Here is a 27779-nt window from a genome sequence, read left to right on the forward strand (position 1 = left end):
CTACTTAGGATAGACTGAAGCTCAATCGTAGAAATTGACTGAAGGCCAGCTATTCATTAAACATTTAGCAAGAGTGCTTTCATATTGGTTTGGTTTACTGAACCCTGTACAGGAGTCTACTCCAAATTTATGTCCTCCTACAAATTTTATCTAACAATTTTTATATGAGTAGCTTCTATGATAATGCTGTTCCCTCTTCCTGAATTCATTCCTCCTTAGCTTTGCCATCCCTCAAGACTTTTCTTAAAATGTCACCTACACTGCAAAGTTTTAAATGACTAAACAAAACGTATCTGTCCATATAATATTTACTGTAAGGCTTATACCACGCAAGTGGTGTTCATATATAGCCCTATAGTTACTTTTATATTTCTCAATACTCCACTATGTTGTAAGCATCTCCCAGAAAGTAGTTATCATATCTCTGAATTCCTTCCGCTATGTCTACCTCATGGTGGCCACTCAATCCTTTACTTAAATGATACTGAGTTTACTTTCTCCTGTAAAAGGAGGAGGTAAAAAAAAAAAAAAGTTAAGAAAGACCTTTGGATTAGTTATTTCATTTCATTACTGGTCCAGGCTAGAATAGTGTCTTCCTGACTTCTGAGTTGAGGAATCTTTGTTAAATGACAGGGGAAATGGTATTTATTTCATTTATCAAAGAACACAGGGTTGATTAAAAATGAATGAGCATTTGGTTCATTCAGGCCCCAGATGCATCTGTTATCTTTGTTGCTTATCTTAAAACTGATATTAGTCTTTTGTAATCTGGTCTACTCAGTCAGAATAAAAGTATCCAAAGAAAGTGAAAAGAGGAAAAATCAAGGAGAGTGCGGCACCCCAAAACATAAAACAAAAATTCAATGAAAGCAATCAACTCTTGAGAAATTTCAGCAGAAGGAAGATCTAATTATTGACTATTTGATGTTGCAAGATACAAATCACTAGTGGATTTGAGGTGTAGCTCAGTGGTAGAGCACATGCTTAGCACATACAAAGCAAGCAGTCCAATTCCCAGTACAAAAAAAAAAAAAAATCACTGGTGATCTTGAGGTGGAATATATTGGCTGGAATTGAACCCAGCTGAAGTTGGAGCAGGCAGGGATAAAATGTAAGAAAATGAAGTTAGTAACTGTAAACATTTTTTTTTCAGGTGTTTTGTTACAAAGAGAAGCAAACAAATAGGGTTGTACCTGATTGGAGTCAGGGAAATTGTTGTTGTTGTTTTGCAATGGCAGTTATTACAAAATTTTATCTATTATTATTATTATTATTACTATGATCACTTTGCAAAGGCAGTTATTACAACATTTTTTTTCCTGTGGAGAGGGACCGTCCAACAGAAATGAAAAAAAAGCTGATGATGGAAGGGAGGGGAGCCAAAAACCAAGTTCTAAAATAGGCAAGAAAAGATGACTCCATGACGGTTACTAGGACTCAGCAGTGTTCACTAACTATACGAAAGAATGAATGCTTAAATTTTAAAATAACGTATAGACACTAGGTTAACAAAATAAGATTATTTAAACACGCATGCTCTCAAGAGCCTGGAATCGGACTGCATTAGTTCATACTGAGATTCTGTCACTTAAGACAGCCATTTTTTTCTTCCTGGGGCTTGGCTTTCCTCTGAAGGTGACAGGTATCGTGTGCAACTTGGCGCCAAGGCGCTACAAGGTGGGGCACAAAGCCACATGGTAACCGTGGACCCACGTCGCCACCCAGACTCCGGGTCCTAGAGCCACAAGAGATTCTGCGGGAAGGTCCTCCGAGGGCACGCGCGCAGTCCGTTGGTGGGTGGACAACGCTGACAACGGCCCCCAAGGTCAGTCCCACCCATCCCCTCCAACCGACACTGTCTCTCCAGAAGGCCCTGTCTAAAACCACAAGCCCCACAAACATAGCAATTTTAAGCAGACACCTAGACTAAAGCCTGGAAAACCACCTGAAGTAAAACTGACACGCCAAGAGGCCAGGTCCGCGCCTGCGCCAGCCCAGAGCTCGCCACTCGCACCTGCGCAGTCGTTGCGGGGGGGGGGCGGAGGGAAGGGGGGGGCGGAGGGAAGGGGGCGGGGCGCTTCTGCCGAACGCTCCTCGGCTTTGGCTTTTCTCGCGCTGTTAGAGGAACGTTTCATGAGAAGTGAGAGTTCTCGCGGGAACTGTGTTCAAAAAGCCCTGGCGCTTACTGGACTACTAGGTAAATGAATGGGAGGGCAACTCTCTGGCAGGCTGAGGTTAGCATCACGGATCTGGACGCCCAGACCTCTCAGCTCTTGCCAGCAGCTGGGGGAAGGAGTGAGGACGACAGAGGTAAAGACTGATGAGAGTGGAGAGGAGCGGTAGGCGGCGGGGAGCAGGGCATGAGGAAGCCTGGGGCCTGGGTCTTGGCGGAGGCTTTGGCCGGAACGCCTTCGATCCCGGAACCCTAAATTCTTATAAGCTGGCTTCCAGTCGGGCCCCAGTCTTCGGTTGGACGTTCTCGCTTCTCTGGGGAACTCTGGATAAATATGGAAGGCCAGGCGGCTGCTGGGAGCCTCAGACTGATGGCCCCTGGAGGTGCATTGTCCAGTACGATGGCCCCCTAGCCACTGTGGCAACCCGAATTAAATGTAAATTATACACTGGATTTTAAAGGTAGTATCCCACAAGAGCTGTATCTCTGGCAATTATTATGATTACGAGTTCAAATGATATTTTGGATGCATTGGGTCAGGTAAAACGTCAAGATGAATTTTGTCCTTTGTTTACTTTTTTAAAACGTTGCTCGAAACTTTCAAATCATGCGTGTCTCCCTGCCCTATTTGTATTCCATCCATTATCATGTTTAATGTTCTCAATAACCCTGTAAGATGGTCATTACCCTCCTTGTATTGAAGATGATGAAACAAGGCGTTAAGTTACTTGTCCGAATTCGTGCCACCAGTAAGGGATGGAGGTGGAAGGGCCCAGGCAGCTTTGACTTCTAGAGCTTCCTGTGTTCCAATGTTTTTTGTATGCTGTTTTTTTTGGGGCGGGGGGACGGGCGGTTGGAGCGGTGTACCGGAGATAGAACTCTGGGGCCCTCAACCACTGAGCCACATCCTCAGTCCTGTTTTGTATTTTATTTAGAGATAGGATCTCACTGAATTGCTTAGGGACTCCCCGTTGCTAAGGCTGGCTTTGAACTTGGGATCCTCCTGACTCAGCCTCCCAAGTCACTGGGATTACAGGCGTGAGCCACTGCGCATGGCTTGTATGCTGTTTTGAGAGGCCAGACAGAAATGTGAGCACCAGGCTTTGGAAATGGACTCTGGTTCCCATCTCATTTAGCTCCTGAGTGACTGATAACCCTGAGCAAGTTACTTAACCTTTCTGTGCCACATTAAGATTGCATGTTTAAAATGTAAGTTCTTCTACCCTATGAGATCTTTGAGAACATTGCTAAGAAAATGTACATAGAGTACCAAGCAAAATTTATGGCACATATTAGTTTTAGTTCGTCCATGGCTAAAGGATAGGTTAACTCTTTGCAGGTTGATAGATTAATTCTTTTTTCACTCATTAGAGCTCAGCTGAAAAGTCACGTAATCAGGGAACTGTTCCCTCTTGTTATAGGCTTAGATACCACCTTAGTTACAGCTCTCCCTTTTGCACTTATCACACTTGTAACATTATAGTTTAGTTATTTGATTTGATGCCTTTCTACTAATGTACTATAAAATTCAAGGAGACAAAATATTTTCTAGTGTTTGGATCATTATTTTATCCTCAACACTAAGCGCATTGTCTGACATGTAATAAAATTCCAGCAAATTTTTTGAATGAACGAGAACTAATGTTTTGGCTTCCTTGTATATTCCTTAATGGGAGGCCTTGAGGTTAACCTCATTTTTATTTTGATAGATGGAGATAATAATTAACATGGGCTCATGAAGAGCATTAAATGAGATGATGTATTTGAAGCACTTCTTTTAGCAGGTGGTAAATCCCCAACAAATATAAGTTATTGTTAATAAAGCAACAGTTAGCTGGCTAGCTTCACTGTATATAGGTTTTGAAAAGGTCTTGCATTTTAAAGTAGTCTGCACTGGTTAGTTTATGGTATCTATTTTACCCTATTATAAAACCCTATATCTCCTACCTACTGATTCTCAGTTAAGAACTTTGTTTTCTAATTCAGTGATAAGTGAGGCATTTAAAAGGTCACACTAGGGTTGGGGATGTAGCTCAGTGGTATAGCACTTGCCTAGCATGGGCCAGGCAGGCCCTGGGTTCAATCCCCAATACCCTGCTACCAAAACATAAATGAACAAAAAACCAACTAGGTTTACTTCAATATACTCCCTACTATATCTCCCTAGTTAATCAGTATCTATATTGTATGCTTTGTTTTCATTTTAGAGAAGATATCCATGCTACATTCTCAGTACATTAGACCTCATCCTCTAGTCAAGGACATCACTCTGGCAGTTCTCCAGTATCTCCTATGTCATCTTCTGTCATGAATTTATCCTAGGGTATACTCACATATTGTTTTGTATCTTTAAAATAGTAAGTAAATTTGTCTCTACTTCCATTCCAGCTACTATCCTATTTTCTTTTTGAAGCAAAACTGTATTTTCTGTCACTTTTTCATCTACCATTCTCTATCATACTCATTTCAAGTGGGCTTTTACCCCATCTTCCCACCAAAATTCTCTTGGGGTCACCAGTGACCTCCATAAATTCAAAATCCAGTGGCCAATTTGACTTAGCAGCAGCGTTTGGTATGAGCTCTCCTACCTCCTTACTACACTTTGTTTATTGGCTTCTAAGACAGCACATGCTCTTGATTTCCTCCTTACCTCACTGTTAACTCCTGAATATACTTTACATCTTTTTCCTCACCTTCTAGTAGGGTTCAGTCCTTCGTCCTCTTCTCTTTGTTATGTTTATCCTCTGTTGATACTCAATCTGAAGGACTTGTGCTGATAACTTCCAAATTTATATCTCTAGCCTATACCCCTCTCCTACATTTATATTCATTCAGCTGCCTGCTTGACATCTTTCATGCAAAACTTGAAATCCTGGTCCCCCTTGCCCCCCAAAAACTTTACATCAATATCTCAAATGAGGGCAACTCCATTCTGCTAGTTGCTCAGGGCAGAGCCTTGAAGGTATTTTTACTTTTTAAAGGCATTTTTTATTTTGCTATATTCCATATATAAGAAAATCATGTTGGCTTTACCTTTAAAATATAGGTAGAATCTGGGCATTTCTCACCTACTATGCCACCACCTAGCATGAGGCATTATCTCAGATGGTCTCTCTGCTTCCAATTTTTTTTTATCCTAACTATTCAACACAGCAGTGAAATGATTCTCTTAAATTTTACCAAATTGTCTACTTCAGACTTTGAAGTGACTTCCCATTTTACACACGCTAGAAGCCAAACTCTTTATAATGGACTGATCTGCCGGCTCCTTTATTATCTGTGACCTAAATTCTAGCTCATATCTTGGACTCTTTTTCCATAGTAGGGTTTCCCATCTGCCTGGAACATTTCTTCCACACAATGATGCATACCTATTTCCCATCTTTTGCCTCCTATTTATACCACCTATCTCTTTTGAGCTTTTTTTTTTCTTCCAATTCTATTTTCTAATGTATTTAATTATGCTGTTACTTATTATTTTCCCCTCTTGGAATGTAAGTTTAATGAATGAGTAACTTTGCCAGTTTTACGCCATAATGATCTGAAGTGCCCAGAATGAAGCCTAGCTAATGGGGCATTCAGTAAATGTTTGTTAAATGCATGATTCTATAAAATTAAGACATAGGGAATCATCTGATGCTTTATGAAAGCAAAGTCCAGTTTCAGTTTGGCTTAAAGGGACTAGGGCCAAAGAGGAAGGGACAATAAATGAGGTTAAGTTGAAGTACAGTTATCCTATGTATAAACTTGTAAGGCTTAGCCTGGAAATTGCTCTGAACATAGTTTCTATTTTACATACTCTGTTAAGAGTAATTAGAAAAATACTGTGAATCTGTTTCCACTGAAACAAATACATTCAGCAAAGTAGTACTACTATAAAAAATAAGACAGGATATTCTTTACTTTATCTTGTGAGTCTGATTTAAAACTGTCTTTTTATACTCTTAAGTAGCAGTCATGCATGCATACCATAAAGTTTCTTGGTTTCTGTCATTGCTCTCTTTTTACTTTGATTATTTTGACAGTAACACGATTATGAGACTAATTCTACCTTAGTAATTATGGACATTTAACATATAACAATTGAACAATTGAATAGTTTCCTAATGTTGAGTTTCTTAGGAGCACAATTGAGTGTATTTTTTTTTTTCTGTTCTTTTTGGTTTGGTCTCAACTCAAGTAAAAAAATTATCAGAACAATTTTTGCTCTTAGAACAAGAATGCAAATTTGACTCCTTACAAGTCAGGAATAAAATCTCAATATTATGTTTTTATATGATAGTAGCACTGGGGATACATGGTTCCTTTATTATTGGTTTTATTGTAAGGGGCTTTTTTGTTTAAGCTCAAAAAATTGTATTTCTTCTATTTATAATAGTCTAAAAACAGGAAAAGAACATGGAGGCAGATATTGCAGATCTTCGAAGCAAGCTCAAAGAGGTTGAAAAAGAGCGACTAAAAGCTGCACAGTATGGTTTACAACTATTGGAGAGCCAAAGTGAATTGCAAAATCAATTAGATAAATGTCGTAATGAAATGATGACCATGACTGAGGTAAGACTGTGGTTTCCTCTATTTGTGAGGGTGTGCTTAGCTATTGAAGGTTTATTTTGTCTAGCAGTAATTATTTTATTTTCTGAAGATCTAATTTCCTATCTATGCCATTTTCATTAAAAGTGAATAAGTTAATGAATTCCTGATATTCTTTCCAAAGCAGTGTCTTCTGAGTTTCAATTATGTTTACTCTTTCTACCACAATTTACCTACCATATTTATCACTAAGTTTTGTTTGTCCACACTCTTCATAGGTGACCTCACTTATTTTGGAGCTTTGAATATCATTTAAATGCCCCCATAGTAGTTTAGCGACCTAAACTGTTTAATTAACAATTAATTAAGAGTTCAAGGGAGGAGCAATAGTCCTCCCTTGAACTCTTAATTAATGTATTCAATTGCCCACTTAAGAGTATCTCAAACTTGATATAAACAAACAGAATATTTAATTCCCTGTCTACTACTCAAACATTCTCTGTCTTTAGTTTATTTATTTAGTAAATTGAATGACATTCAGTTGCTTGACCCAAAGATCTAGAAGTCTCACATTTAGTCCACAAATTCTTAGGGACATGATTTATAAAACATCTATCTAGGCCACTGTCTTCTTTCTCCCAGCCTTCTAACTAGATTGCCTGCTCCATCATTGCCATTCAGATCATTCTTTCTCAATGTAGAATCATTCTTTCTCATGGAAAAGCACAAGAGATCATGTCATTTCCTTTCTCAATCTGCATAAGGCTTTCAATTGTATTTACAAAAGACAGTCTGAGGGTTTATACATCCCTATGTGATTTGACTTCTGCTGGACTTTTGCAAACATAGGAAACTGCTTTTCCTTGTTTAGACTGTCCTAGTCTTGCCTTATGGGTTTATATGAGCTCTTTCCTCCTGCTTAGTTGTTCCTCACCCACTCTTCATAGATTGAATCCTCAATCTTCAGATTTCAGTTAAATGTCATAGAGTCCAGCCCTAACTAAAGTCGGCATCACTCACTCTTTTGTGGGGGGAGTTCAGGGTGTATAATTACCAGGGATTGCACTCAGGGGCACTTAAGCCACATCCCTAACCCTGTTTTGTATTTTATTTAGAGACAGGGTCTCACTGAGTTGCTTGGCACCTTGCCTTTGCTGAGGCTGGCTTTGAACTTGTGATCCTCCTGCCTCCCTCCTGAGCCGCCAGGATTACAGGTGTGCACCACTGCACCTGGTAGCATCACTCACTCTTAATTCTTTGCAGTACTAATTATCTCCAGGATTGCAAGGTCCTTAAGAATTTTGTCTTGTTCACTGCTATATTCTCTAGTGCTTTGCACACAAATATTTATTGAAAAAATGAATAAATCAGTTTAATTTAGTAAATCCTCAGTGGTATAAACTAAAATTGAAAATTATGAATATAGCAGGTAAAAGTTACTAATGACAGCTCTTGTTTTTCCATATGGTACTGTTCTTGACCACGAGCTCAATACCTAATTATAAAGCAAAGCAAAGAATTAAAAATCTAATAGTAGAAAATAAAACCATGTTATATATAATTATTTGGAGAAATAACTTATCAAAAGTGGAAGTGCTTTTGGAGAAATAATGTTACTTGTTTTAGGTCTTTTTTCTAGTTTCATTTTATCTTATACTTTAAAGCTTCATGAAGGAGTTTGAACTAATACTTCTCTGTCAATGCCTTCTATGGGGTAGTGAAGCAATTACCATATCTCTATCATGAACTTTACCATACAGTAGGCCCCCTCCTTATTTCTAGTTTCACTTTTCTTAGTGTGAATTACCTCTGGAAAATTGTAGTCTAAAAATATTACATAGAAAGTGCCATAAGTAAATAATAAATTTTAAATTGCATGCCATTCTGAATAGTGTGAGGAAATCTGATGCCATCCTACTTTATCCCACCTGCTCCACCTCACTTCCTCTCCTCACCTAGGCATAGTACAATGAGATATTTTGAGAGAGATCATATTCACATACTTTTATTACAGCATATTATTATAATTGTTATTAGTTATGTTACCAATCTCTAACTTGCCTAATTTAAAATTAAAACTCATCAAGATATGTGTGTACATATGTATATATGGAGTTTGGTTCAACTTGTGGTTTCAGCTATCCACCCAGGGTCTTGGAACATCCCCTGCATATAAAATGCAAATGATATCTGATCGTGTGTGGAGCTCAGACACCTGAATGATCTGACTAGTTAAACAGTTATTCACTTTATGATGTTCTCTGCATCAGAACGTAGTATGTAAGCATGTGTCCTAATACTTTAAAAACCAATATAGACATTACTTTTTTCAGGAAGTGTATTCTGAGCTAGCACTTACCAGTTACTGTGACTTAATGTAATTGCTGAATTGTGTGTTTATTGTTCCTTTAGACATTGATCCTCCTTGAAGTCAGGCATCATTTTTTATATTTATCTGAGTTTCTCTGTTACCTGGCATATTTGCTGGGTTCTTAGTAAGTATGTGTGGAATAGATGGAAGGTTGAATGCCTAAGACCTTGTTTCTGGTCTTTTGTTACCAAAAGTCCCTTTACTTTTTCGTGTTCTCTCTCAGATGGACTCCAGATTTGAAGGTTGTGCTATCAAACTGTACGAAATAATAAGTAGTTTATTTTCCTAATCGTCAAACAAATGCCTAGTTTTGGGTCAGCATGAGATAAGACATGCTGCTGTGACAGTTGATAATGTAGCCAAAATCAGGGACATTTTAACGTAGCCTGATGGTACTCATCATACAAAGTTTTATTCAGATTTTGGAATCCAGAGAATGCCTCCCCAGTTACGTTTTGCATTGCGGGTTACTAGGGCATCAGAGCCCCAGATTGGAAAGTGGTTACCTTGCATCTTTTCTAGAGTTGATGCCTGTACTAACTTCAGCCTGAGTGTTTTTGACATTACTGTACTTTCAGAATATACCTTAGGGATTCACTAAAACTGATGAGCTACAAAGTTATTCCAGATTTAACATGTGGTTGTACCTCAGAAAGCAGCAAGTGTATGAAACAGAAATAAGCCAGTTGAAGGTTAGAACTGATTATATGTAATAGTTTTAAGTGATTTTTTATGTAATTGAATTGTAATTGAATCTATTTTCAGAATTATGAACAAGAAAAATATACTCTTCAGAGAGAAGTTGAGCTCAAGAGTCGCATGTTAGAAAGTTTGAGCTGTGAATGTGAAGCTATTAAGCAACAACAAAAAATGCAGCTAGAACAATTAGAAGAGCAGCTAAGCAGAAGCCATGGACAAGAAGTGAATGAACTAAAAAACAAGGTTTGAATATATGTATGTTTTCAGAGCAAAAATACCCCATGTTGATGCAACCATCTGTTAATGTAAGGTGATAAAGATTTTTCTCAAGTATCACTGTGAAAATAGCATAGATCAGTTTTCTGTCATTTTAATGTTGAGAGTAGAAACACTGAGAAACAAAAACTTATAAAATGACTTATAAAAGTGAGAATTGTATCAATATAGCCTTCTAATTACATATAATTTTCCAATTTTGATAACAGCAATTTTTTTATGATCCATTTATTTAGTAACTACTGAGGCATCCTTGGTCATAGTCAAGCAGTCTCCTTTCAGAAAGAGTCATCCCTTAGCCTTTACTGCAGCTAGTGGTGTGCTTTGTAATTCTGTAGAACAAATCAGTAGTTCCTTATAAATTACTATATATTAGTATTGATACCTTATAATTTATTTTTTGAGGAAAAACATGATCCAGTTCTCAAAATATATTTTTAAGGGAAATCCTATTGTTAATTCCATATTACTGATGAGAAAACCAATGTTTAGGTAGATCAAGCAAATTGGACAAGGTGAGAGCTAGAAATTGTCAGTTGTGAATTGAAGCAAGTTTTCCTCACACCAAATTCTGTGTCACTGAGTGTCTACATAATCTGATGACACATTACATACTAGCTCCACTTCATACATAAACACGAAATAGACAACAGCTGTTCATGAATGCCCATTCCTTTCTAGCACCCCCACCCATCCAGCCTTCAGATTGCTACTTAAGAATCCAGAACTTCACCATGGCTCCTCTTCGTGTGGAATCCAGACTTTTACAAACCCTTTCTTTCAAAACTCGCTTGACTTTTTATTGTCTTCTCAGAAGTCTCTTTCAATTTTTAGATTTTTTTAAATGTAACATCTTCTAAGATTTTTTTCCATGTCTGTGTACAAGCTATACTGCTGCCTTAATTCTTTATTGATTTAGCTCTAAGTGTTTTTCTATTTTTAGTAATGAAATCACATATTTGAGTTGGTTTATTTTTTCCTAATAGACAGTAAAACAAACAAATAATGCTTTTGTGAAATACATAGTCATCCTGCACATTACTGACAAATAGTCTAGCTTGTCTGGAACTAATCTGGTTTTAGACAGTAACGACTGGTAATGATGCATTTTCATTTCTCCTGGTGGGTTTTTTTTTTTTTTCATGTAGCTTTCATTACATAAACAAATGTAGCAGTATAGGGGATATTTTTTCAGGGCCTGAAGTAAGGACCAACTGTAGAGATGGCTTAGGTGGTAGAGCAAAGAGTATATCAATACAAAATTTTCAGTCTTACTGATGTTCTTAAATCACTTTTGCCAAAAGTTTGGCTTTTTTTTTTTCCCCCAGTACCTTTCTCTTCTCATGTTGAATTTATCGGCCTATTGTGGGGATTTGGCCAACAGAACCTTGATGTAGGCTACTGTGGCTCTAGTCCCCACCATCCCCTCTCCCCTAGACTGTTGTGGTAGCCTTCCAATCAGGCGTCTGCTTCTGCATGGCTGGTCACAGCATCGTTTACACAGCTACACCGTGCTTCTGGTAGCTTTAATGCATCCAAACCACTTGGATGGCTAGAATGGACTGTTTATAAAACAAGGTGGGTCACTATTGGAGTGTCCTTGGAAGCTCTACTAGTTTCTTGTACAAGTTTAGATCATTCGGTGATATTTTACAGAAAGAAAATACCTTTTGATTTATAAAATTGTGATTTTTTTTTTTTTTTACTTTAGATAGAAAAACTGAAAGGAGAGTTAGATGAAGCTAGGCTTAGTGAAAAGCAGCTAAAGCACAAAGTAGACCACCAGAAGGAACTCCTGTCTCATAAATCAGAGGAAATACGGATGATGTCTGAGCGAGTCCACGAAAGCATGTCTTCAGAGATGCTGGCTCTTCAGATCGAGCTGACTGAAATGGAAAGTGTGAAGGTAATTTTTATGGCATGTGTTTTCTTAGATTTTTAAATTTTTCTTTTGCATACATTTTATGTGTTTTTATAATAATTCTAATGAGCTAGTGTGGAGGAAGAAATGTTTTTTTGACCTACTTTTATCTAACTATCCAAAAAATGTTTTATGTAGTTTAGGTGAATTACTTTATTTAAAAAAATAGTATTAGGTGACCTGATTAAATAAGGCAGACAGTACCTTTAGATTAATGAAAGCTCTGAAAGGACATAGACATTTTCTGATCCTAGTTTGTGTCATAATATAAAATGTTAGTACAGTGGAAGTTGAAATTTGTGTGAACATAGATTTTTCATTTCAGACTATGAGTCATTAAAAATTAAAGCCCTGAATTCACAGTCAGAAAGAGCAGTCTCTAGAGCCTTTTGTTTGGTTCCCTGTTGAAAAGTTAAGTAATTTTTAAAATTTTAATAGGTATCTGACAACTTTGACAGGTTTTTGTAGTTTTAATTTGAATGTGAACCACTACAGATAAGTTAGCTGAGCAACTGCTAAATGAAAGCATTTTCAAGAGAATTTTGTCTTTCAATTTCTGTTGAATAGAATGCTCTCAAGGAAGAAGTGAATGAACTACAGTACAGACAGGAACAACTAGAACGTCTTAGTACTAACTTAATGCGCCAGGTAGACCGACTTAAAGAAGAAAAAGAAGAGCGGGAGAAAGAAGCAGTTTCATACTATAATGCCTTAGAGGTATTATGATTACAGTAGTATTGTTTCCAGTTTTTAAATTGTTTTCATGCTAATTTAATCTCTGCTAGCTAAATTATTTTCTTTTGAATTTAGAAAGCTCGTGTAGCAAATCAAGATCTGCAGGTGCAATTGGGCCAGGCCCTCCAGCAAGCCTTGGATCCCAATAGTAAGGGCAACTCTTTGTTTGCAGAGGTACTTACAAGTATTCTAATAATTGAATTGGGTAAACTATTATTTCATTTAGTACAAGAACAATTAAACATATCAATGTTTTCCAGGTAGAAGATCGAAGGGCGGCAATGGAACGCCAGCTTATCGGTATGAAAGTCAAGTATCAGTCACTAAAGAAGCAAAATGCATTTAATAGAGAACAGATGCAAAGAATGAAGGTGTGGAATTACCGCTCTTAAATGTTTGTTAAAACTACTTCATATTAGCATTATATAGATAAATATATCACAGAATCCATCTTTTCCTTCAAGGGGTATACTTTTATATTTTTTTCTAGAACTGAATGATTTTTTAAAAAATTAGAAATTCCAGGTAGATCATAAGATACTTTTATGTTTTCAAAAAGTTAATCTTGGAAAAACATTAATGTGTTTAACAACTACTAATTGTTTATTTTAATGATCATTCACTAACCTTGCCAGGGAGGTTTAAATCTTTATAGAATAGGGAAAAGGAATTTAAAAGTGTTTGTTTCTCACTTATTCTGAGTCTTTCTGGGTTACCGCATCAAATGAGACTAGCTTTTGCCATTTCTCACTTCTCATGAAGGCTTATTTTAGATGGAAATTTGAACTATTTAGGGTTCTCTTTTCTTGCAGCTCCTCAAAGCATGTGATTAACCCCTTTAATTTTAAGGGTTTTGTTGGTTGTTACTGCACACAAATAAGAAGTAACAGAAAACCTTATGGCAATTAGAAAGATTCCAAGATTATAGCAGTCCTTAGAATTCCAATGTATGGTCTGTTCTGCCTGATGTTCCTAAGGTGGTGTTTGGAAGAAAGTTTAGATTTTTTTTTTTTTTTCAAGATGTCAGTTTTACCAGAGAAATGGGAAAGGTCACTGATTGAACTTGGAATTAGATGGACTGGATTGAAGCATAGTTGTCATTTGCTAGTTGTGTTACCTGGGACATATATTCTGAGAGCATCTAAAAGGCATACCTCATTTACAAAGTAGAGGTGATAGAACTTGCCTCTCAGAACTGTCTTGGGCTTAAAGTGTAGAAAAATACTCATATGGTACTTCCCATTCTTATCATTGTGAATATCATGTTTGTGACTGAGCTGCTTAACAATTTCCCCTACTTAAGTAAAGCTAATGGAGAAGTTTGAGAAATCGCTTTAACAGGAGTTAGTATAGGTGGTGAATAGCAGGCCACATTTATCCAGGCTTACTTACCAGTTAAATGACACCCTCTGGACCACAGTCATGCTGTTCAATTTTGTATCACAAACTAGGTAAAACTATATTAAAGACTTCAGATATCATTAAAAAGTAGAAGTACTCCAAAGTTATGTCTACAACAAAACTAATTGATGTATATTTTCCAATTATTAGACTAGAAATACCTAATTAGTTTTCAAAACAAGTTCTAAATAGTATTAGTACAAAATACAAATTGTTCCAGAAGTATGCTTATCAGAATATCTCAATTTTGTTGTGGTGGGGGGATTCTAGTTACAGATTGCTACATTGCTACAGATGAAAGGATCTCAAACTGAATTTGAGCAGCAGGAACGGTTGTTTTCCATGTTAGAGCAGAAGAACGGTGAAATAAAACATCTTTTAGGTGAAATTAGAAATCTGGAGAAATTTAAGGTATGTATAATATCTTGAAAAGATGTGGCTGGATTTTTATTTGAATATCTTAAATTTTCAGTTTAAATAGGTTTCTCATCGTATAATTGACTTTCAGTTTCAGTACATATTGACCCAATCTTTAAATTATTTTTTTCTTGTCTCTGCTTTTCAGTATTATTGACCATGCTTCTTTTACTAAAGCAAAGACAAACCAATCTATTCTATTTTTGTTGTTATTATCTGGTTATTGTTTGTAAGTACCTATATCTTTAGTGTACAACTCAGTGAGTTTTAACATATATATGTTTATATACAGACACACACACACATTTATATCTGTATATGTATATTCTTACAATTACTATCAGATTACATAAAATATTCCTAGCACTCCAGAAAAGCCCCATTGAAATGAAGTGCTCCCACCTCCTAACTTTGTGTCAACATTATGTGAACATTCTGTTGAACTTCATATAAATTGAATAATGTAATATATATACCCTTGTTTCTGTCTTCTGCTCAGTGTTATGTCAGTGAGATTTCTTGCCTGAATATCATCAGTAATTATTTTTTAGTGCTATCTGTTCCGTTAATTTTAGAGCTTTGTCAATTCAACATTGTATATCCACTGGAATTTATGGATGTCTTTAATAAATTCTAATAAATTTATTTTATTTTGCAATTAGTGCAACCTTCCAGGAAAGTAAAAGTACTCCTACATGCCTTTGACTCAGAGCTCCCTATTTCTTATTTGTACGCTTGATTTATAACTTTTTCTGTTTTTATATGTTTTTTCTTAAACTTTGAGACTGAGTTCCAAACTAGATGTCCTTTTACCCCTAAGCACCATGATGTTATTGGAGATATAAGCAAATGGTCAAAATTACAAATTAACATTGATATGCATTGAACCATGCTATTAACCAAGCTACTTTTTACATTTTGCCAGTTATCATTGATACCCTGTTATGGTTTAGATATGAGATGTCCTTCAAAAGCTATTGTGTTAGTGCAAGAATTTTTAGAGGAGAAATGTTTGGATTATGAGAGCTTTAACCTGATCTGTGGATTGATCCACTTAAATGGATTAACTGAGTAGTAACTTTAGGCAGGTAGAGTGTGACTAGAGGAGTTAAGTTACTGGAGGAGTGACTGGAATTTTGTCCCTGGTGAGCAGAGAGCTCTCTCTCTCTGCTTCCTGATTACCATTTTCTAAGCTACTTTCCTCCCCCACACCCTTTCACTATGATATTCTACCTCACCTTGGGCCCAGAGCAATAGAGTTGGCCATCTGTTGATTGAGACCTGAAACCATGAACCCCAAGTAAACTTCTCTTTACATTGTTCTTGTTAGATCTTTTGGTCACCGAGACAAAAAAAAAAAAAAAGCTGATGAAAACACACCCTAAGCAAATTTTAAAAGAAAAAAAAAAAATCTAGTGTTTTCAATTCTGGGGCCTAATCCAAGGTTGCATGTTTTACCATGAAGTCTCTTCAGTCTTCCTTAATCTGGAACAGTTTCTCTTTCTTTATTTTGACATTTTTGAAGAAAAATTTGTTTATATGACTTTATCTCTGTTTCTTCTAAAAACTATTAAAAGTATTATAATTTTAGCTAAATTTGCAGTGTGTCACTTGGCAGGTATATGTAGTCTATCCCTGGGGCTTTGTGCTATACTTTGAAAATTGTGACCTTAAATTAGGAGGATTTTAAAAAGTGCAATCTCTGAAATTCTTTGCAAGTTTTTAAACATCTGCTTTTTTTTTTTCCAGTAAAGAAAATATTCAAAGAGTGAATCAGAATATTTAAAGCGTGGATACCAAAAATAACCTCAAGAATCTCCTCTCTTTTTTCGTATTTTTCCATTGTATAGCTTTGTCATACCAGAATTCAACCCCAAAAGCATTTGCTTCTCTCATTCTAAAAGCCAGGAGAGTGAAATCCTAAGACAGGTATAGTTGGGACTCAGAGATATGAGTGCGAGTTAGATCTGGATTCAGAATCTAGCTCTTGATTTACTTGCCGGTAGTACCTTGAGCCACTTTTCTTACCTGAGAAAGGACTGGTGGTTCTTGTGCCTACTGCACTCAGGTAAGTGGGTGGATCTTTGAAGAGTATTTGTCAAAGGATGAGAGATTAACATGTGGCTGCTGCCACTGTTAATAAGCATACAGTAACCTAATTTGTTATGTAAGTAATAAGAATTTTTGCTTTCTTTAGAATTTATATGAAAGTATGGATTTAAAACCTTCAGGCAACTCTGGTGCTCTGGAAGATAACACCTATTATACAGATTTACTTCAGCTAAAGCTTGAGAACTTAAAGTAGGTGACTGGGTTGGCAGATGGAAGATAAAGACTTTTTATTTATTTTAATAGATGGTATTCAAATAATAACAAATTTTTAAGTTCAAATTGCCAAAAGAAATTTCCACAGAAAAGAAAGTCAATAACATGTCTTTGTGTAATACATGAGTTTTATGCAAGATTTAATAATTACTAATTACTGAAGAATACTTTCAGTAAATAATTTGTGTTTAGCTTTTTAGATTGGTAAGTAAAAAGGACTTTCATGTAGAAAATATTCTTATAATCCAAATTTCTCAAGAATAAGTATCTCATAACTTAAAGGGAATTTATGCATGAATCACCTTGGAATAATGCATGAATTTTGGCAGCGGGGGATGCTATTGTTAAACTTTAATTATTTGTTGTTTCTTTGTTACTAGAAATCCCAAAGAAATATATTTTTAACCAAGTGTTCAAATATAAAATTAAAGATTCATCCCACTAAGTTATTCACAAAATTATATATTAACATTCCTTGGTTCTTCTTTTCTGTTACTGTAGCAAAGAAAATGAAAGCAGCAAAAGTGAATTGTCCATACAGCGGAGGAAAGCATTGTTTGAGAGCCAGCGGGCCCTGGATATCGAGCGAAAACTTTTTGCAAATGAAAGATGCCTTCAGCTTGCAGAAAGTGAAAATATGAAACTGAGAGCTAAGCTAGATGAATTAAAGCTGAAGTATGAACCTGAAGGTATGCAAGTTTCCTATGTTTTTGTCTTTTAAGTCCTAAGTAGCACTGAGAAAGTGTATCAACATTTTTTCAAACTATAGCTTTTAGCAAATCTCATTACAAACCAATTTTGTGGTTATCAATCTGTAGTTAATAAGGGAAATTTACAGCTGAAAAATTCAAAGGGAACTAGGTATGCATGAATGTGATATGTGGCTTTTTTGGATGTCTAGGCTTCATCACACTGACACTTGAGGCTTATCCACTTAAAATCGTAGCATATTGTCATACCGAAAAATTAAATAAGCAGCTAATGTTGGAAGTTATGCTAATTCAGATTATTTATAGAAGATCTAAACACAGTTTAGGTTTAAGTGCTTGTGATTATTCTTCCGCCGATGAAAGTCTAGGAGGCATTGCAGGATTCAGACTCCTTTTGTGTTTGTTTGCCAGTGTCCCATTGAGCAGAGTTGATTTATGTGGCCTTGCTGTCACAGCAAGGCAAGATTGAGAAAATTCAATCTTGATTCTCAGGGGCCATGTTCCAACTAAATATTGGGAATTCTATATTTTTTATTGACATATAATAATTGGACATTTATTATGTTTCTATTTATATATACATTGTGTAATGATTAAATGAAGGTAATTAGCATGTGATCACCTTAAATATTCATTCTTCATTGAGAACACTCAACTTCTACAAAATCAACCTGGTTTGGATTCCACAGATGAATAGGAACGTGTAGTGTTTCCCTTTTTGTGCCTGACTTATTTCATTTAACACAAGATCCTTAGGTCATTCAAGTTGTCACAAATGACAGGATTTCATACCTTTTTTATGAATGCATAGTATTCCATTACTTATACATATCACATTTTCTTTCTCCATTTATGGGAGTTCAGATATCTGGAAAAACACACACACACACACAAACACCTAGTATTGGGATTGCTGGGTCACATGTTAATTCTATTTTTAATTTTTGAGAAACTTCCATACTATTTTCCATAATGACTACTAATTTATAGACCCACTCACAATATATGAGAGTTCTCCTTTCTCCATATCCTCACCAGAGTTTCTTTTTTTTCTTTTGGATAATAGTTATTCTAACTTGGGTGAAATAGTTTCTCATTGTGGTTTTAATTTGCATTTTTCCTGATGTTTAGTGATTTAGTGGTGTTGAGAATTTTTTCGTAAACCTCTGTATTCTTTAGAAAAATGTCTGTTCAGGTCTTTTGCCCATATTTAAAATCAGATTATATGAAGGGTTTTTGCTATTGAGTTCTTTTAGTTCCTTATAGATACTACATAGTAATGCTTTGTCAGCTGTATAATTTGCAAGCAGTTTCTTCTATTCTGTAGTTTTTCTTCACTTTTTTGATTGTTTTCCTTGCTATAGAAATTTTTTAGTTTGATATTATCCGGTTTGCTTATTTTTGCTTTTGTTTCTCCTGCTTTTGAGGGATTGTCTAAAAAACATTTGCCCAGACCGAGGTCATGTAGCATTTCCCTATGTTTTCTTCAAGTAATTTTATAGTTTTTAGTTGATTTTTGTATATGATAAGAGAGAAGTCTGGCACAAAAAGACAAACACTACACGATCCTATTCATCTGTGAAATTTAAAAAAGGTTGATTTTGTAGAAGTTGAGAATGTTCTCAATGAAGAAATAATGAATATTCATGGTTCTACATGTGGAGATCCAGTTTTCTCAGCACCATTTATTAAAGGACTGTCCTTTCCCCAGTATGTGTTCTGAGCTCCATTGCTCTCTTCACTGTTTTTGTGCCCGTACCATGCTATTTTGGTCAGTTTAGCACTGTAGTATATTTTGAAGTCAGGTACTAGGATTGTTCCAGTTTTGTTCTTTCTGCTCTTTGACTATTTGAAATTTTATTGTTTAAGACAGGTTAGGATTATTTTTTTCTTTTTCTGTAAAGAAAATTATGGAATTTTGATGAGGATTGCATTGAATTTGTAGATTGCTTTGGGTAGAATGAATATTTTAACAATATTAATTCTTCTAGTTCATGAATATGAGATATCTTGCCATGTTTTTCTGTCTTTTCAATTTTCACCAGTGTTTTATGGTTTTCACTGTAGAGCTCATTCATCTCCTTGATTAAATTTTTTCCTAGGTATTTTATTTCACATTTTTTTTAAAACCATAGCTTTTATAAATAGGATTACTTTCCTTATTTCTTTTTCAGATAATTTGCTATTTTTGAATGGAAACACTACTGACTTTTATATATTGGCTTTAGTATCTTATATCCTTACTGTATTTATTAGTTCTAATAGTTTTTAAGTAGAGTATTCAGAATTTTCTGTAAAAGATTGTATTATCTGAAAACAGGGACGGTTTCCTTTACAATTCGGCTGCCTATTATTTCTTCCTTTTATCTAATTTCTCTGGCTAGGACTTCAAGTTCTGTGTTGAGTCATAACAGTGAATGCTGGTGGCATCCTTGTCTTGTTCCAGATCCTAAAGGAAACACTTTGATTTTGACCCTGTTGAGTATGATGTCTGTGGGTTTATCATCTATGGCCTTTAATATACTGAGATGTGTTCCTTCTATGCCTAATTTATTTAGAGTTTTTATCAAAAAAGGATGTTAAGTTTTATCAATTTTTTTTCTATTGAAATGGTCCTATGGTGTTTGCCCTTTTGTCTGAAATGTGATATATCAGCTTGTTGATTTGTGTTTTAAGCCATTCTTTGATCCTAGGGTGAATTCCATTTGATCGTGGTATTTAATTATTTTGATATGTTGTTGCCTTCTGCTCTCCAGAAATTTTTTTTTTTCAGGTTTTCCAATTTGTTTGTATTTACTAGTTCTTAAAATTCTTTGTTTCTGTGAGGTCAGTTTATGTTTCCTTTTTCACCTCTGATTTTTTAAAATTTATTTGAGTGTTTTTTTTTTTGTCTGGCTAAAGATTTATTCATTTTGTTTATCTTTTCAAAAACCAATTATTCATTTATCTTTTATTTTCTTTTTTCCTCTATTTTGGTTATTTGTGCTCTGATCCTTACCATTTCTTCCTTCTACTAATTTTGGTCTTATTTTTTTTTCTTATTTTTTTTTTAGTTTATTGAGATGAGACATTGAGATCTTCCTTCTTTTTTAAAAAAAATTTTAAATTGTTTTTGAACCTTTATTTTGTTTATATGCAGGGCTGAGGATTGAACCCAGTGTATCTTACATGCTAGGCAAGCACTCCACCACTAAGCTGTTCTGTTCCTTCTTTTTTTGAAGTAGGAGTTTATTGCTATAAACTTCCTTCTTAGAATTGCTTTTGCTGAAAGCATAAAGTTTTGGCATATTTGGTATATTTTCATTTTTACTTGTGAAAAGAAATATTTAAATTTATCTTTTAATTTCCTCATTGACTTATTGGTTGCTTCTAAGTATGTTTAATTTTTACATCTTTGTACAGTTTCTGATGTTCTCTTTTGTGGCCTGACATGATACCCTTGAGAACATTTCATGTGCAGTTGAGAGGAATGTGCTGCAGCTGGTGCATGGAAAGGTCTATAACTTCTGTTAGCTCCATTTGGTCTAGAGTACAGTTTAAATCTGATGTTTCTCTGCTGGTTTTCTGGCTAGATGCTCTTCCATTGCTAGAAGTGGGCTGTTAAAGTACCTTATCACCACAAAAAAATTGCTGCCTATCGATCTACATTTAATAATGCTTGCTTTATGTATTTAGACATATTTACAATTGTTGTATACTCTTTTTTTTTTTTTTTTTTGGTTCTGTAATGGCCTTGTCTCCTTAGTTTTTGACTTGAAGCATATTTTATTTAAGTATAACCACTCCTACTCTCTTTTGGTTTCCATTTGAATGGAATATCTTTTTCCATTTGTTCACTATCTATTCCTTACAAGTGAGTGTCTTGTAGGCAGCAGAGTCAGATTTGGGTACTGTCATGTAATTACTTGTTTTCTGGTTGTTTTGTACATCTTTGTTCTTATCTTCCTGTCTTCCTTTTGTTAAGTGATTTTTTTTTTCCTATCAGCATGTTTTGATCCCATGGTTTTTATTTTCAGTGTATCTATTTAAGGTTTTTGCTCTGTGATTACCATGAGGCTTTCACAGAACATCTTATAATTACAACAGGTTATTTTGAGCTTTTAATTTCAAAAGCAAAAAAGAAAAAAAGCCTTCTACTCTTCAACTCCATTTCTCTCCCATATTTTGAGTTTTTGATGTTAAAATTTACATTTTTTTATATTACATATCCCTTAGCAGATTACTGTATTTGTATTAGTTTTGTCCTTTAGGCTTCTTACTAAGGATATAAATGGTTTACATCCCCTAGTTCCCGTGTTATTTTGGATGTATCTGAATGCTCACTTTTACCTGTGGGTTTTTATACCTTCAGATGTTTTCATATTAGACATTCTCATCTTTTTTTTTTTTTTTCTCTCTTTGCATTTGAAGAACTCCCTTCAGCCTTTCTTGTAAGATAGTCTGTTGCCATGAGTGCATTCAGGTTTTGTCTGGGAAGGTCTGTCTTCCCTTTACTTCTGAAGAAGCTTTGGTGGGTACATTATTCTTGGTTGGCAGATGTTTTTCCTTCAGCAGTTTGGATATCATCTCATTCCCTTATGTCCTTTGGGTTTTTGCTGAGAAGTCCACCAGTCATATTAGAATTCCCTTCTGTGTCACTTTCTTCTTTCTTTCCTCTTGCTGCTTTCATAGTCCTCTTTGTCTTTGACCTTTGAGAGTTATTTGGGTTGAATCTGATTGGCAACCTTTGATTATCCTGTAATTGGGTGTTTGTATCTTAGATTTGGAAAGTTTTCTGTTATATTTTTGGATAAACTTAATTCTAACCTTTTGTCATTCTCTAGATCCTCTTGGACACCAATGACATAGATTTGCTGTTTTAATGGTGTCCCAGAGATCTCATGAATTTTCTTCATTCCTTCTCATTCTTTTTTCTCCTCTGTTTTCAAATAGCCTGTTATCAAGCTCACCAATTCTTTCCTCTTCTTGATCAGTTCTGCTATTAATGCCCACCAGTGGCTTTTTTATTTCATTTATTTATCAGCTCCAGAATTTGATTTTTAAAAATTATTTCAATCTGTTAAATGTCTCCTTATAAATTTTTCTTAATTGGTCCTCTGTTTTCTTGAAGTTTCTTGAGTTTTTTTTAAACCAGATATTTTAAATTCTTTGTCTGCCAAATCATGCATATGAATGTCTTTTGGGTTTATCTTTGGCAATATGTTTTGTCCATTTGATAAGGACATCTTTCCTTGGCTCTTCTTAGTCCTTGTAACATATATCTTTGTCTCTGCATTGATGAATTAGGTATCTCTTCCTTTTTTTTTTTTTTTCCCCAGTCTGGACTTGTTTGTGACTATTCTACTCCAGTAGGCTTGTTTAGACATTTTTAGCAGACTGCCTATGGTATTCCATTTCAGCATTAGAGGGCACCCTGAGCTCAGGTTAGATGCAGGTTTTTTGACAATTCTGCTGCTGGTGCAGTTTCCAACCTGGATGGACCCATGGGAGATTCATGGAGTACACTCAAGGCATGTGGGAGAGCCAGTCAGGCTCTTGAGTCCAGAGGATCTATGAACCCCGCCTCCAGCAGTAAACATTTCTAAACATTCTGTCTGCTAGCATGTCTCCTCTGGCAGGGATGGAGGGCCAGTGCCAAGTTCTGTGTGCTAGTTCGAGCCCTACTTCTCCTTCCTTCTAGCTGGTCTCAGGAGCATCCCATGGAGTATTCTCAGTGCTTGCTGTGAGCCCATGCAGTGAGACTCCCACAGAGGGACTCTGGTGGTGAGGAAGTCAAATATCTATTTTTCTTGCTTACTTTTTTCAGTGTATACACTGAGTTCTGGGGGCTTTCTCCAGGTGGTACCATGAAAGCTTGGGGACAAAGTGTTGCAGTAACAGGGAACCTTTCCCCTTGTGGGCTTCACAGTCTAACTTACCTTTTCTAGTTTTCTTAGTTCTTGTGAATGTATTTTTGTGGCATATAGTTATTTAGCTTGGTCGTTCTGTAGGGGATTTATCACTGGAGATTTCTACCCGACCTCTTCTCTTACAGTTCTAGCCTTTAAGGAAAAATGTTTGGACAGTTATTAGAGCAAGTCACATCACCGAGAAAAAATAGCCCAATACACCCTCTGCCTCTTGTATACTACAAAAAATGAACTTTACTATGTATAAATTTTAAAATAAAAGGGCAAATGTAAAGAAGTCCATGAATGTGATGGTCCTAACTCCCTCCCCTCCCCAAAAGGTATTGTCAACATGTTTTAGGTTAAGGATCAACAGGTTTCTGCCCCCACTCTGTTGACAGGCTGAACTCTGTTTATTGTGGTCAATAGTGGAGAAAATGTAAACAATGAGAAGTTTTTTATATTGTTTTAAAAGACTTCTCTTTCTTTTGTCCTTTTTCTCTTCCCTGATCCTAGTAAGCTCTTGTGAGTAAAAATTACCCATTAGGAATTTCAGGGGTAGTGTGCTGAACTGAACACAGCAAAGGGACAGGAGGATGGTTAGTAAATCCAGATGATCTGGGTTTCAGAGGAGTAGCAAGGGATATCCAATATTTAGAGTTTGACCTGTTCTTTTCATTTAATCCTTGTAACAGACAAAGCAAAGTAAGTATTTTTAATCCGCATTTTGCAGATTTAGAAACCTTAAAATGTAGGATGATTAAATACTTTCCTAAGGTCATCCAGCTGCTAAGTGCCAGACTTGATCCTAAACTCCCTGACTGTTTGCCACTGCATCTTTATCTCCATGGCACCAAGGTCACCCTTAGGAACCATCTCCCCTTAGAATTTTTTATCAAAATACCACAAGAGAACATTTTATTCATTCCTAGAATTCCTGTATTGAGTTCCCAAGGAAAAATTTATGCTCAAAATAATCTATAAAAGCTTTTATTAATGCAGTCTATGAAAAAGAAAGAAAAAGAAATAGATTTCAGTGAGGTGATGAGTGGATTTTGAAAGAATAGAAAAAAGGAAAAGACTTTATGTATAACCGCTCTCCCTTGGTCTGTCTTTTGTTTATTGACTGGATTTTTCTAATGGTTTTCATTCTCAGAGAAAATCGAAGTTCCTATACTCAAAAAGAGGCGGGAGGTGCTACCTCTGGATGTGACCCCTGCTGAAGACGAATGTGCCAGCGGTGCTGCCGGGGAAGGAACTTCTAGATTCCCACCTCACAAGGAGACACAGTCCTGTCCTAACCCTTCAGAAGGTGACTTGCAGTTAGAAAAGTCAGTATTTGCAAACACTCCCACTGCCCCTCTCTCTCCTCACAAAAATCTGCCCGTGGATGTGCAGCAGCCAAAGAAGGAGAAGAAATGTGTGAAGCTTGCTCAAGCCTTAAGTGAAAGAAGTGAGAACACGCCCGGCTCTCTCAGGTCAGTGTCCTCTTTTCAAGTCAGCCAGCAGCCCTCCCTTTCTCTCCCTTCTCGCTGCATGAGCTATGCTCTTTGTCTCTTTATCTGTCTTCTCAATATTGCATGCAGTCTAATCCCCCAGTTTCATCTGCCTGCCTTCAACTTCTCTAAAACTTTGAGAAAGACAAAAATGATTGCAAGGGGAAAGGACTCCTGAAGAAGGGAGTCATTAGAAAGCCACACATCTCTCTTGTTGGTTTGAATAAATGTGCTATTACTTTTCTCCTGGTAAAGGAGTAGCCATGAAGGAACAATCAACTTACCTTCTCAAAGGTTTTCCAGTAGTCTGAAGACAGCTTAGTTAAGAAAATGTAGGTGAAGTTTTCTATGGCTTTTGATGATGTTTATACCAGTCCTTCAGACATTACTTTTAATTATTTTGACATTTTTAAATATCCAAGGTAATTTGTTTCCATTTTTTCTAAAACATCAAAGCCTTCAATTTCTGCATAATTGAATTTGTGACTTAAAAGAGAAAGTGTCAGATATGTGTATCTGAAGGACCAGTTGAAGGGCCTTGTCCTTTAAAAGGAATAGAAGTGAGAAGGTAAGAGCAAGTGAACAGAGGGAAGAGGATGTAACTGGCTGCAGCTGGAATTCTGGGCATGCACAGCAGGATCTGGGTAGGATAAAAAGAAGTGAGTGAGGGAAATGGAGGGGAAATCAAGATGAAGGTTGTGTAATGCAGTGGCAGGTATATTAAAAATAAATACTTTTAGACATGTAAAATTCAAACTTGTTTCTGTGAAAGTAGCCAGCTTGGGTTGTCTCCAATGAAGTGAGGTTTTTAAGGTGCTACTAGGGCTACTTTGTTCTTAGAAAGAAGGGAACAGAGTCAGGCATTTTCTGTGTGCATTTGATCGAAAAAGTAAAACAGTCCATCGTATGTAAAAGAACTTCCTTGTATGTTTTATCTGATTTTTCTTTAAATATTCAGTGCTACTAAATGTACTCAACAATGATAAAACTCAAGCTGCTGTTGTTATTGTAAGGAAAACTAATTAATTATTTCCTTCCTTGAGTTTTTGTATAATGTTGTAAGTCACATAAAATAAGAGCTTGATATTCTTGAGGAAATGACAAATGGATGCTACCTGACAGTACCCATAGTGCTAACTGTTCTGAGGCGAGTTCTACAGGCCGTGCATGTGTGTGTGTTGCTCACTGTGGGAGTGTGCATATGGCCAGTGCGGGTTTGCGTGGCTCACGGTGTGGGTGTGTGTGTGGCCTGTATGGTCTTCCAGAGGTGGATTTCCAGAACTGATCAGTGCATATCTTGCCAGCTATGTTGCCTTCATTTCTTCTTCCTTTTGTGCTTGAAAAAAATATTGCTTCAATGAATCTAATTAAATTGTTTGACTCAAATTGCATATTGGAAACTATTTGCCTTGCTAGTTAAACAAAAACAAATAAAATACCACAAAACACTTTATTTTTTTTTTTTTTTGCGTGTGTGTGAGTCCATCTGCTCACTGCAGACATTTCCAACCTTGTGTCTTGCATGCTTAACTTAGATACACAATCTGAAGATGAGTTTATAACAAGTGGCTTTTATTTGAAACTTCACTGTTGCATGCTTTATAAATTTAATTGATGCGCTTCTTTAAAGTGTTCGCAGGCCTATTTTATTATCTCCCCACTGTTTATATTTTTCTTTAACTATTCTCCTAGTTGAAACTCAGTTTGAGTGTGTTTTCATTGTCTGAGACAGACATCTGTGCAGCCAGGATCCCATGGTGTTTTCATCTTGTGCATGGGCCTTTTGTGTGCCATGTTATCTTTAAAATACTGCTCCAGCATTTCAATTTTTGTGTTATTTGTACTTATCATGATAGATATCTCATCAGATTTAATTCTTTAATCTAGGCCTTAACAGGCCTTTTTTATCAACCTTAACATATTTACTAGACATTTAAAAATCAAATCTATTGATAAGAATAATTCCTTTCAAGAGTCATTTAGTATTTTAATGGTACTGGAGTCGACTCATTTTTTTCTTATTAAAAAAAAATAGCACCATTCCTCCTTAGAGGCTCAATATATTATGGGTTTGTTTCTCTATTTTTTTCCTTAACTACATTTGAATTCAGAGTGGATGCTTTAATGCCTGTAGGTTAGCCGCTGAGTCAATGCTTCAAACAGACGTTAATGAAAGGAAAGAACCTGCAAGCAAATTGGAAAAAGAACCTTGTAAGAAATCACACCCTATTGTATACGTGTCCTCCAAATCCACTCCAGAGACCCAGTGTCCTCAGCAGTAAGGACTTCTCTCTGATCAGAGGGAGGTACTACTTGCCCTGAGGTTACTGAGGAGTTTAGTTAAGAGCCAGAGTGGTACCAGAGTTCCAAATACTCACGTCTCCTCATTGTATCAAGAGCCTGCATTTCCATGCTTCTCAACCAGGCTTTCAATTTTGATTGTGATCCTAAGGAGAGTTTCTTAAGTGATGACCCTTCATGGATCTTCTGTGATTCACACTGAATAAACTGTTAACGGAAGGAAGACTATACTTAATTTAAATCTACATGCAGTGTAGTGTCTGGATTTTTTTCAAGTGAAGTGAATATTTTAACCTACCTTCAGAGCCATATATTCAGAAAATGAACTAATACTATTATATTTTCGTATGTAATCTTTTTATGAACTTAGTTTTTCGTTGTATTGTAAAAATAGGAAATTTGATTTGAAAATATATATTGTTATAGATTTTGTCAGTGTTTAAAGCACCTATATGTATCTTTATTTATGTTCACTTTATGACTGAAGTATATGAGACAAATAATTTTAAAATATGAAATAAAATTGCAACAATTTC

At 35.9% G+C, this 27779-nt stretch overlaps 1 protein-coding gene across 10 annotated transcripts; it reads left to right on the top strand.

The window, feature by feature from the left end:
• Positions 1-1746: 1746 nt before the first annotated feature.
• Spdl1 (spindle apparatus coiled-coil protein 1) lies at positions 1747-27779 on the top strand. Of its 10 annotated transcripts, none has more exons than XM_078052285.1 (12): positions 2149-2310; positions 6552-6727; positions 9840-10016; positions 11761-11955; positions 12538-12687; positions 12781-12879; positions 12966-13076; positions 14377-14517; positions 16721-16824; positions 17350-17537; positions 24603-24924; positions 27077-27779. In XM_078052285.1, the coding sequence occupies exons 2-12, from the start codon at positions 6572-6574 to the stop codon at positions 27222-27224; spliced, it is 1791 nt and encodes a 596-aa protein (XP_077908411.1). In that variant the 5' UTR covers positions 2149-2310; positions 6552-6571; the 3' UTR covers positions 27225-27779. The 10 variants fall into 10 exon arrangements, with proteins under 10 accessions (XP_077908409.1, XP_077908407.1, XP_077908405.1 ...); XM_078052286.1 differs by having other exon boundaries at positions 14401-14517; XM_078052287.1 differs by having other exon boundaries at positions 27054-27137.

This window comes from Ictidomys tridecemlineatus, chromosome 1 (assembly GCF_052094955.1).
Source record: "Ictidomys tridecemlineatus isolate mIctTri1 chromosome 1, mIctTri1.hap1, whole genome shotgun sequence".
Lineage (NCBI taxonomy): Eukaryota > Metazoa > Chordata > Mammalia > Rodentia > Sciuridae > Ictidomys > Ictidomys tridecemlineatus.